This window comes from Medicago sativa, chromosome 1 (genome assembly GCF_051527215.1).
Source record: "Medicago sativa cultivar Bolivia chromosome 1, Bolivia_mono, whole genome shotgun sequence".
Lineage (NCBI taxonomy): Eukaryota > Viridiplantae > Streptophyta > Magnoliopsida > Fabales > Fabaceae > Medicago > Medicago sativa.
This window is the reverse complement of record NC_140749.1, coordinates 14455001-14466797: the sequence shown is the minus strand read 5'-3', so window position 1 is coordinate 14466797 and position 11797 is coordinate 14455001. Positions and strand designations below refer to the sequence as shown.

Here is an 11797-nt window from a genome sequence, read left to right as displayed (position 1 = left end):
ATTAACTTAAAATGTCTAAGGGATAAGAGGGAGTGTACGCTAAGTTGAATCATCATATTAGGCTAAGAGCAATCACACACTTGAGATTGACACCATGTATTAACTTAAAATGGCTAAGGGCATGTATTTTGTTAGCATAACAAATCTACAATTTTCCATTGTCAGATCCCACCAGAGATCAAAAGTTAAGTAATTTGAAATCGTAGATGTTGAATAAAAAAATAGCATCAAAACGATTGACATCCAAAAATTAAAATCTAAAAAATAAATAAATAAAAGATATCCAAAACTAAAAAACTCATTCATCATAATGTTGTGACTTCCGGGGGAGTCTAAACTGGGTTGTATAATCACAATAGGCTAAAATCAACCACAAAAGTGAGATTTACATTGTATTTTTATTCAAAACCTTAAAGAGATTAGGAGCCCGTTTGGATTGGCTTATTTTTGAGCTTATGAAAAATAGCTTATGCAAATAAATAAGCTTTTATGTTAATTCATAAGTTCTCATTAACAAAAATTGTATCTTCATAAGTTGTTTTTTCATAAACTACATTGACAAGCTTATGAATAATACAGAAAAGCTTATTTATCTGCATAAGCTGTTTGGCATAAGCTCAAAAATAAGCCAATCCAAACAGGCTCTAGGTATATAAGTCATTTCACTTATATTTTTCTCATCATCTACTCTTTCATCCAATGTGAAGCTTTAATTACATATGAGACATTAGCATCTCTCTGAAGTGTGACTATGCATCTGTATGATGGTGACATATTCAAATAAGGTCAGACTGAGGCATAACATGATAAAAAAGGCGGGTTTATGGTGGTATCATGGAGGGAGGTTTTTGTTCCTTTCTTTCATGAGAATATAGAAAATAAATTAGGAAATGAAGATAGAAAATGGGATTTTGACATGAAAGAAATGGTAGGGAAAAAAATATTATACAAATGACATCCAAAAGCTGACATAACACTTCATCCTAATTTTGGGACTTTCGAGGGATCATAGTCTAAGTTTGATCACCATATTAGACTAAGAGAAACCACACATGTATGATTGAAATCAGATCTTCATCCTAAACTTAAGGCATCAAATATATATATATATATATATATATATATATATATATATATATATATATATATATATGTCATCTCACATATAAATTGTTCAAAATTTACCATTCCATCCAATATAGAACTTTAAGCCACACTTCACACATTAATATCTCTTAACCAAGCTAAGTGGGCAACTATTCGTGTCCGTAATCATGTGACATAGTAAAATAAGGTCAAACAGAAGAACACCATGTTCCAAAAGGTTGGTTGGTGGTTGTTTCACGAAGGAAGTTTTATGTTCCTTTCTGTCACGAGAAGACAAAAAGGAAATTATAAGAAAAAATAACTAATTTGAAAAAAGAATTTGAACATGAGAGAAAATATGGGAAACAAAATAATTATTGCGTGTTATGTTCATGAGAGTATAGATAGTAGCGTGAGTTGCTGGTGTGGTGATTTTATGGGTTTTTTTAAAAAAGTTGGAGATTTTTGAGTAATCATTTTACCAAAAAAATTGATTCAATTCAAAAGTACTACATAATTTTAAATGTCTAATAAGCATGTATATTGTGAACTTAGCATAACACATTTGCAATTTTTCATTGTCACTTGCCGCCAAAGTCCAAAAGTGAATGAATCTGAATTAATAGAGGTTGAATGAAAATATTCAGATGAAAAACAATGACATTTAAAAACTAAATTTTAAGATAAAAAAAAAGTAAAGAAATGACATCAAAAAATTTAAAAACAATTTATTTGTAATTTTCTGGAGATTCTACATTGAGTTTGATCATCACGTTAAACAAAGAGAATCTATACAAGTGAGTTTGAAACCATATCTCCACCCTAAACCTTAAGACATTAGATATATGAGTCATATCACTTTATGTTACTCAACATCTACTCTTGCATCCAATTTTGAATTTTAACTCGCACTTGATACATTAACATTTCTCCCTCAAATACGAGACTCTCCACATCCGAGATCTACCACCATAAACCAATTTTGCTTCTTCACAAAGTCGAACCGACCTATGATATCATCGTTGGGGCTTACGAGGAAGTCAACACTGGTATGGATTGACCTATTGCACAGAGAGCAACCAGACAAATGAGAACGATATCAAATCTTTATTAGTATTTTAAGTATCACGAAATTCTAGCCTGTGCTTGGCACGGGTATCCATACTAGTTATATCATATTTTAAATACTAGAAAAACAGGGGGGCTTGGGAAAAAAAAGAAAAGAAAAAGGAAACTCCACCATAAAAGTTCGTTAATTTGAAAAATGTTTATGTACGCAAACATATCTTATAAATACGAAGAAATCCATGTAAATATGATGAGACTCATGTAAATGTCAATAATAGTAAAAGAGAACCGTTAAATAGTACAATAATTCAATGTAAGAAAGAAAAAAATACAACCTATCATAAATTTTACAAGGGAAGAACCTCTTATTTATGTGTTCGAGGAAAATCACGTTGATAAACAAACATAAAAGACACTACAAATGCACTTCACGTGTTTCGTTATTTTGACTTAGTCATCAACATTTTCCAAAGTAAAACAAGTACATCGATAATACTTATCTTTTTTACTTTATATGTCGGCACTAAAACTGCGGTAAGAAACCATAAAAATGGTAATTAACCATAATTCCTATAAAAAATGAAACCTGTAAAAAAAAACTACAAAAAATAAAACAGTTTTTATTACAAAATAAAAACATTTTTGTTAAACAAAACAAGATTAATGTGTGGTAAAATTAGTGTGATTAAGAAAAGTTGGCCGTTAAACATTTGAAAAATTGAAAGACACAACACAAACACGTTACATTAAATAGTGTTGTTGAAGAGGAAAAACAAAAAACAATAGAAGAGAATCGAACAACAAAGAAGAACAAACGAAACGAAAAAGCATTATTATAGGGTTTTCAAATACACTTGTTTCCGCCATTTATGTTTGAACAAAAACACCACCAACCTTAACAACTACAACTACAACTACAACGTTTCTCTTTCTTCTTCTTCTTCTTCTTCTTCCGTTTCGATTCTTCTAACTACACTGTTACATTTTTTGGTTTGAAAATCGAAAATCTCTTTGTTCTTGGATCTGAAGATATGCGAATTGTTCATTTCTCTATGTTTGTTTTCATCAAATTCTGTTCGGTGAGTTTTCATTTCTGTGATGAATTGTTTTTTAATTTGATTTTTGTTTTATTATTTTCGTGATTTTTATACTTGATTATAGCATTTGCTTTAATCAGTGTTCAATTTTTGGAATTTGATTTCTGATATCTCAAATTTGAATTTGATATTTTTTTTTTATATTTTTTTTTGTGTTTTCTTGTGTTCAGAGTTGACTAATCTCACTTACTCATAGTTGTTTTTTCAATTATTGAAATGTGATTTAAAAATCACTATAGCAGCTTTATAATTAAGCTATTGGGTGTGTGTGTGATATAAGTATTAGGGTTTGTTAATATATTATTAATTTTTCTTTGTTGAAGTTAATTTTTTGGTTAATTTGCAATGTTGGATTGTGTTGTCTTTGATTGATTATTAATTTTTTTTAATTAGTTGGTGTGTTTTTTTTTTTTTTTTGCAGGAATTTGATCTTGCTGCACTTTAGAGGGGGTTGTAATTATAATGATTTGTAGTAGAGTTGGAATTGGGGTATGCTTTTGTACTTTTATGCTAGCAAATTATGGACGGTGAACGAAAAATCGCCGTTCCTCAGGGGGAAGGGCCCATTGATAGTGTTGAGAAAGTTAGAGCAGCATTACATGGGTAAGCAAGCATAAAACTCTGCAATCAATTTCTTCTTTTGAATTTGTCTAGATTGGATGGCACCTATAAAACTCTAGTTTTTAATATTTTTAATGGAGAAGTTGTATAATTTTCTCGATTAGCAATAAAAGATTAGAGTGACTGGTTATTATGTTTTAGCCTCTTAATAATCGACATATTAATCAGTGAAGAGTTTCAAATTCTTTTTCTAAACGGAATGGGATTTATAAACATGCTCTTTTCTTGGGGCAAAGTTACTGAAATGTAATAGGTGAGGAATGAAGATTGAAAAGTTCCATTTCAAAGTTATAGTTATCTTCATGCCTTGTCCTTGCACTGTTTGCGTGTTCCCATTGCATCTAATCACTGATGCTCAATTACTGATATTGATAGGTGTGAGTTGTAGTAGGTAGCTATATTAAGTTTCTTCTTGTTTGAGACTTTGCTGATGGGGTTAAGGAAGTTTTTGCTAATCGTTAAAATCTATTTGTAGGAGGATTACTGGTCCTACAAGACGTTCTACAAAAGGGCAATGGACTCCTGAGGAGGTGATGTTATGGATACTCATAATATTTTTTTCCGTTTGATGATGATTTTTACTCATACTAGAAAATCTGAACTTGGTTTACCTTTATTTTTATGTTTTTTTCTTCAGGATGAGACATTACGAAAGGCTGTTCAGCGTTTCCAAGGAAAAAATTGGAAAAAAATAGGTAGCACATTGATGTTTGGACTTATTCATTATGATTATATATGAAATTATTTGTGACCTATCACCACTGCTTGCAGTATTAAGGGCACATTGCATCTGTCCATTCTTAAGTAATGTAACTCATAGACTTAATTCGTAGCGTGTTTCTTGTTACAAATTCGTAGACTTAATTGCATAAAAAACTTTGTCCTGTTGGGGTGACTTGTTCGTAGAGTGTTTGGTTTAAAGAGCACAAAACCAATCTTTAGGTCTTCAAAACCTGTTTTGTAGTTCTACTCTCTCATATTTCGTGGGCTATTGTTCTATGTGGGTTCATTTATCTACATGATAACTTTCTTAAAGCAGTGTTTGGCTTATGCATCTTTGTTTTGATTCATTTTGTTTCATAACTTGTCTAATTGCTACTTATGTGTGTCTGAAGCGGAGTGTTTCAAGGATAGAACTGATGTGCAATGCTTACATAGGTGGCAGAAAGTGTTGAATCCTGAGCTTGTTAAAGGGCCGTGGTCTAAAGAGGTAATCATATACGTTCCTTTTGTCTTGTGTCTAAAGAGGTAGTCATATACATTCCTTTTGTCTTGAGTTATTCTGATATCTCTATATGTAGAAGTGGTTCTTTCTCTCTTTTAGTTTTTATCTTACCTAACCATAATCCAATAACTGCTATTAAAGCTTCTTTGATCATGCTACAGTTCAGTTCCTGTTTTCCACATTGTTTTGATGTTGCCTTGGATTATATCAACTTTCTAGTTAGATATTTACTAATCCAAATATGTTAATAGGAAGATGACGTGATGATTGAATTGGTGAACAAATATGGGCCTAAGAAATGGTCAACTATCGCACAACATTTACCTGGACGTATTGGGAAGCAATGTCGAGAAAGGTATGGCTTAGTTAGCGAGTATCTCATGATTATTTATCCTTACAACCTTGTTAGATTAACTGGAGAGTATCTCATGAGATTTATAATTGCATTTTAGAATATTTTAGAGTATCCCTATCCTTATAGCCTAGCTAGCGAGTTCGTAGAAATTTTTCTCTAACATCACTATTTTATCAATAATATTTTCATTTTATTAATTTTAAAATGTCGTTTAACTCGGTAAGCATATTCCATTTTGCAGAGAATGAAATTTAATTCTGCATTGAAATTTTGAAAATGGTTCTTACACTCTAGAGCAGTTACAGTTTTGTATTTACAGAGAAGCCTAGGACTAGCTAACTAAGGGACTTACCTACCTGACTAATTGCAAAATGGCTAAGCAAAAATAAATAATGAAATATAGAACCAGATGTAGAGTACTAGCAAATACACACACACACACACACGGGATGGTGCACCTTTTATCAATAATAATTTCTAAAATCTTATTAGGTGGCATAATCATCTTAATCCTGCTATAAACAAGGAAGCATGGACACAGGAAGAGGAGTTGGCTCTAATACGTGCTCATCAGATTTATGGGAACAAGTGGGCGGAATTAACGAAGTTTTTGCCTGGAAGGTAAGTACATTTTTTTATTATATTTCTATTGAGAATGAGAATATGGAACATGTTTCACTTCCGTGTGTGGTAGTTTTTAATCATATGTGTTCCGGGACTGATTTCATCAGATACCAAAGTACCACAGGTTCTGGTATGATAAAGAGAGAATAAAATTCTTAAATTTTAATTATTAAAGTAAGATCTTATCATTTCGTCCTACTCCTGTAGTAACTATTGGGGATCCATATGATGTCATCAGTGCCCCGGTTTTTTCATGTCAAGTTCTAGTTCATTCTCAGTCTTTTGCTTATCGACATGCTTTTAGATTTATTGAGTACTTGTACTTCTATGGAAACAGGACAGACAATGCTATTAAAAACCACTGGAACAGTTCAGTCAAAAAGAAATTGGATTCTTACTTGGCATCAGGCTTGCTTACTCAATTGCAATCTGCACCTCATGTTGGAAATCCAAGCCAATCAATGGTTGCAACATCTTCAAGGTCGCAATGTAATGAAGATGAGAATGCTCTTCAGCGGATTGAAGGAGATGAAGTTTTAGAGTGTAGTTATGAGTCAGCTAATGCTCTCCACTTTCCATCGACTAGAGAGATAACCAGTGTTGACTTACAACCTGAAGAGGAGAATAGACCAATTGAAGAATGTAGTTTTGGGATGGATCATAGTCCAAGTCAAGCATCCTGTTCAGAGCCATATCTTGTATCAATTGACGACTCAATTGACGATGTTACTATATGCATTCCAGAAATTGCTCATCACGAGGCATGCTCTTCTGAATTCAATGACCAGTACTCACATGAACCTGGAAATTCCATAAATGACGATCGCCACCTTAACTTACATTCCTTACCCAATATTTCATCAATGGAATTAGGGAAGGAATCCCCGCAGATGCAAAGAGATTGTACAGATCCTAGTGGAATACGTGACTTGGTAAATGTTCCATATCAGACTTCAGTGGGTTTAGCTGCTTCAACGCACATGGAAACTACATCTATGGATTCTGCGAAACCAGATCATATGTTGATATCTGATGACGAATGTTGCCGAGTCCTGTTTTCAGAGGCAGATAATGATAGACGTTTTATCCAAGGAGATTATAATAAAGGTGTTGGTACTGTTGAATTTTCTGGTCACCCTGCATTTGTTTGTCAATCATGTCGTATTCTGATTTTCGAAACTGGTGGAACCTCAACTCTGCCATTAACTTGTCCTCAGTGTTCTAATAGTTTCAAAGGAATGCCATCCTCCCAATCTAACCATCCAGTTCATTCTGCTGAGCCTGAGAATCAGCAGTTTGTCTCCAGAGCACCTGATAACTTCACTTATGCCAATGACATATCCAGTTCTCATTGTATTGATGCTATAGATAGTGCAGTAATGCAAGATGTTAATCAAAACTGTTGTCCAACAGATGAAAATCCAAAGCCAAACGTGCACACAGAAATGGAGGGCAACGGAGCACTATGTTATGAACCTCCCCGTTTTCCAAGCTTGGATATTCCTTTCTTGAGCTGTGATCTTGTACAATCTGGGGGTGATATGCAGCAAGAATTTAGTCCTCTGGGTATCCGCCAGTTTATGATGTCTTCTATGAACTGTATGACTCCGTCAAGGTTGTGGGACTCGCCATCTCGCGACGATAGTCCAGAAGCATTATTGAAAAGTGCAGCTAAAACTTTTACGGGTACACCATCAATATTAAAGAAACGATGCCGAGATTTGTTATCACCACTTTCAGATAAAAGAACCGGCAAGAAACTTGAGACTGACACGTCATCCTCTTTGTCCAAAGCTTTTTCTATTTTGGAAGCAGATATACTTTCTCCATCTTCATTGCAAAAGCAAAACTCTGGGGCTTCTGGTTTTGATGACGATAAAGAAAATTGCGGACAAGCTGATAAAGGTAAACAAGTAGAGGAGACAGATAAATCGGCAATTTTGGAAGAAAAGAAGTCTCAAAGAGATTCTCGTGACAGTAATTCTCCTGGTAAGGTTAAGCAGCGGCATTTTTACGTTGATTCTAAAATGAAGATTGATGCTGCTGCTTCTGAGATTGTAAGTACTTGTACAGTTCATCTCCTCTTATTGTAATCTGGAGTTACTTCTCCCTATGTCCTCCCTGTCTCATTTCTGTTAGATTACTTTTTCACTCCTTTTGTCGTGTTTATCAGGTGCAACAATCTTCTGGAGTTTTGTCTGAACATGATAGGAACGACCTTTCATTATATTCATCTGATCAAGTTGGTTTTAGAGACAGAGTTATAGGTTCTAGTGTTAGAACTCCCAGAAATTTGAACAATAGGAGCTCGGAAACAGCTCCAAACCAGAGCATCCCTTCAAAATTATCTTCTGAGAATCCTTGCAGGTTTAGCTCTCCTTGTGTTCGTGCAAAGGAGCATGAAAATCTTACAGTTTCTGTTAATCGTGTGAAAGCTACAGGAGATAGTTCAGGGGATCAAAGTAAAAATGATGGAGGTTTTGAAACCTATAGCATGTAATGTTCTTGAAATTTCTTGTTATTGATATCAATTGAGTAACTTCATGTTAAGATAATAGTATTATTGCTAATTGTTTAAGCTGCCTCCACAGTTTTGTTGTCTTTGTGGGGCACCTGAAAATTCATTTTCTGCTTATTGTTATTTGCAAGAAGTCACACTGTTTCTGACTGTCTGCTTCTTTGATTGTAGATTTGGTGGAACACCTTTCATGAAAGGTTTTGAATCACCTTCTGCATGGAAATCATCTCCTTGGTTCAGGAATACTTTTCTCTGTAGCCCCAATACGGAAATTAAAATTGAGGTACTTTAGGTTCTGTTGTAGTAATGATCTTGAAATATATTGTAAAGTTTGACCTGCTGAAAACAGTAAACGTGTTTTCAGGATTTTGGATTTTTCAAGAGCCCAGAAGGTGAAAGAAGCTACGACGCTATCGGGTTGTTAAAACAAGTCGGTGAACAAACTGCTGCTACATACGAAAATGCACAGGAGCTTTTGAAAAATGATACTCCTAAAGCAGTACCTAAAGATGCTTCCGGAAACGATAAGTTGACTTCAAATGCTTTGGTAAAGTTGAATTTAATCCGCTATGCTTGCTTCCCTCGTTTTCAATGCAATATTTAATCTTTTCACTGTTTTCTTTAATAAACATAAAGTGATTGTTGTTGGTGTCCCTCACCATGTAACAAGAGAGCATTGTAATCTCATTCGCAATTACTATGAGTATTATATGTGGTTTCCACTGTACAAAGAACATTTCTGATAAACCTTACTTTTGACAATATCTTATAGCTTAATGGGATTTTATTTTCTTAGGTTGAGCGACGCGTGCTTGACTTTAGTGAATGTGGAACACCAGAAAAGGGTGATAGCAGCAAATCCTCAGATAGTCGGCTATGAAAGCTTCTCAAATACTTCTTCAAATTTGTTGAAAGATTGTAGATAGTCCATTGTCACAATCATCATGCATGGCTTCAGTTATAATTACAGTCGTCATTGTCAAGCTTCGTTAGATGTATGTTTGTATCATTTGTAAGATCAGTTATTCGTTTACAACTCCTACATTGGTCAGTCATGATTTGTAGTTGAGATCAAATCTCTTGTTTAAAATTCTTGTAATAAGCAAATTATAATTACAAAATATGATTCGGCTTATACAGAAGCACCTAAATGAAGTAATTTTGGAGGAACTGGAAAGAGCAAAGAAATTGGATTATTTTTTCTTGTTTCAATAGGTACTGGTAGAATTAAACACAGTATAACCATCAACACTCTTAATTTATTACTGACCTTTCAATTGCTTGAATTTTGAATTCTAGTATGATAGAGAGCAGGTTTTGCATTGTGGATGCCGATCTAATTTATTTACTAATGCTTTGTTTGGGTTGGTCAAGTAAGTAGAAGGAATGAAAGTGAAAGAAATGAATAAAAGTAGAATTTGATATGATAAACCGGTCAAGAGAGTTGTGACCAGTAAAGAGGAAGACCTTCCTTTGTTTAATATGTGGGTGATTAGTTGTCCTTTAACTTTTATTCAAGATCTCTCCTCTCTCTCTCTCTCTCTCTCTCTCTCTCTCTCTCTCTCTCTCTATATATATATATATATATATATATATATATATATATATCATATTAATAAAGGCATCTCCATCGTTGTTTCAGACATTGTTCTTAAGACCATAAGAACGTGTATTTTTGTTCTTATAGTCTTGAGAACACGCTGGAGTGAAATGACGTGGATTCCAGGTTGGAGAACTGTTATGTTCTCCCTGGAGAATTCGTTCTTGCAACAATTTATCACAAAGAAAGTAGAGAGAAAGAAAGTAGAGAGAGGGAGGGAGGGAGTTAAATACATTGAAGTGGAAATAAGAATGTGTTCTTTAATCCTACGTGGCAACCGAAGACAAAAAATAACTTTGAAACATCAACATTATTCAAATAATGGAGATGCCCTAACATATTACATCTATCACATCACTCTTTATTTCTTTCTCTCTCAAGATGTAGATTGTACATTGGGTGGGTGTTCATATAACATTTTCCTTAATATGGCGACTTGTTGTCTGCTTTCTATAATGTATTCATTTATATGTTTAATAACAATCTATTTAAATTGTTACAAAAATAATTTTTACCGGTCACGTTCCAAGAATGTTAAGAGGTAGTCTATCACACAAATTTGTTTTTATACATCAGAGTTCAACGGTGAAATTCACATACTAATACCCCAACATGTCAAATGTGTTAGCGATTTCTTATATGCACGTATGAGAAGAAGGCTCGCCGTAACGTAAAAGTGGATAATATTTTGATTCAGTGTGTATGATGTCTGTTTAGAACCTATGGAACTTGAATATTGAATCCAATGGTAAACTAATGATGATCCAGCATAGACCATATAACATAATGGTCCATGTTAGAATTTGTATGATAGCGATATGAAGTATGAAATTTTTAAGTAAAGTTAAAAAAATGCCTTGATGATTGTGATTTTGTCATACTAGTATGTCCGTTTGTGAGATTCCATCAACTATTTTAGAAACCACCATGCATATTTTATTTATTTATATATATTTTTATCTACCTATCTTTACTCATAGAGCTAGCCTAAAGAGTGTTTATTCAATATTTTTTCCTAATCTATAGAAACTACCTCCCTTGTTTTCCTAATCATCATTTACAAAAGAATAGTATCACAGCATCATTGCATTCCAATTCTGTAAAATTCAATGGCATGCCTCAGATTAATTCCACATTCACAAAACCTAAATTCATTAGTATCACAGCATCATCATCACCATGTTTCCTATCCTCAACAACATCACCTCATCAATTTCCATCGCCTCGTCACAAAAATCAATGCTCTCAATAATAGTTAGTTAACTGCATAAGTACTTGTTTAATTTTTTTTTTGAAGGAAGTACTTGTTTAATTAATTATTACTATTATTATTATGCTAATAATAATGATTATTAATATTGCTATGCTATGGTTTGACATTGCAGATTCTAATAAAGATGATGTTGTTCCTCTTTTATCTTGCTCCGAGGTCAGCTCTAATTTTCCACTTTCATTTCCATTATATTTGAGTCCAGAAGAAGGAGCATTAAAAAAAAAGGGAATTATTACCAAAAAAGGAAATGTTTTTAACTTTTTATGAATTAATTACACAATTTTCAATGCAATATAATTTCCTTTTTTAGTATTCTTAACCAGTGCCCCA

The 11797-nt window shown here is 33.4% G+C and overlaps 2 protein-coding genes across 2 annotated transcripts in view; both read left to right on the top strand.

Moving 5' to 3' along the window:
• Positions 1 to 2935: 2935 nt before the first annotated feature.
• Positions 2936 to 9782, top strand: LOC146952944 (transcription factor MYB3R-1-like). Its single transcript, XM_085707164.1, has 12 exons — positions 2936 to 3233; positions 3673 to 3854; positions 4348 to 4402; positions 4510 to 4567; positions 4988 to 5082; positions 5349 to 5452; positions 5945 to 6073; positions 6414 to 8133; positions 8250 to 8572; positions 8766 to 8877; positions 8959 to 9141; positions 9391 to 9782. The coding sequence occupies exons 2-12, from the start codon at positions 3772 to 3774 to the stop codon at positions 9472 to 9474; spliced, it is 2946 nt and encodes a 981-aa protein (XP_085563290.1). The 5' UTR covers positions 2936 to 3233; positions 3673 to 3771; the 3' UTR covers positions 9475 to 9782.
• A 1324-nt stretch (positions 9783 to 11106) lies between these two features.
• The window catches only part of ADCL (D-aminoacid aminotransferase-like PLP-dependent enzymes superfamily protein), a 3676-nt gene continuing 2985 nt past the window's right edge, over positions 11107 to 11797 (top strand). Inside the window, exons 1-2 of the mRNA XM_085707128.1 lie at positions 11107 to 11448; positions 11580 to 11623. Of these exons, the coding sequence (XP_085563254.1) occupies positions 11304 to 11448; positions 11580 to 11623 (189 nt within the window). The 5' untranslated portion in view covers positions 11107 to 11303. The remainder of the gene's footprint in view (positions 11449 to 11579; positions 11624 to 11797) is intronic.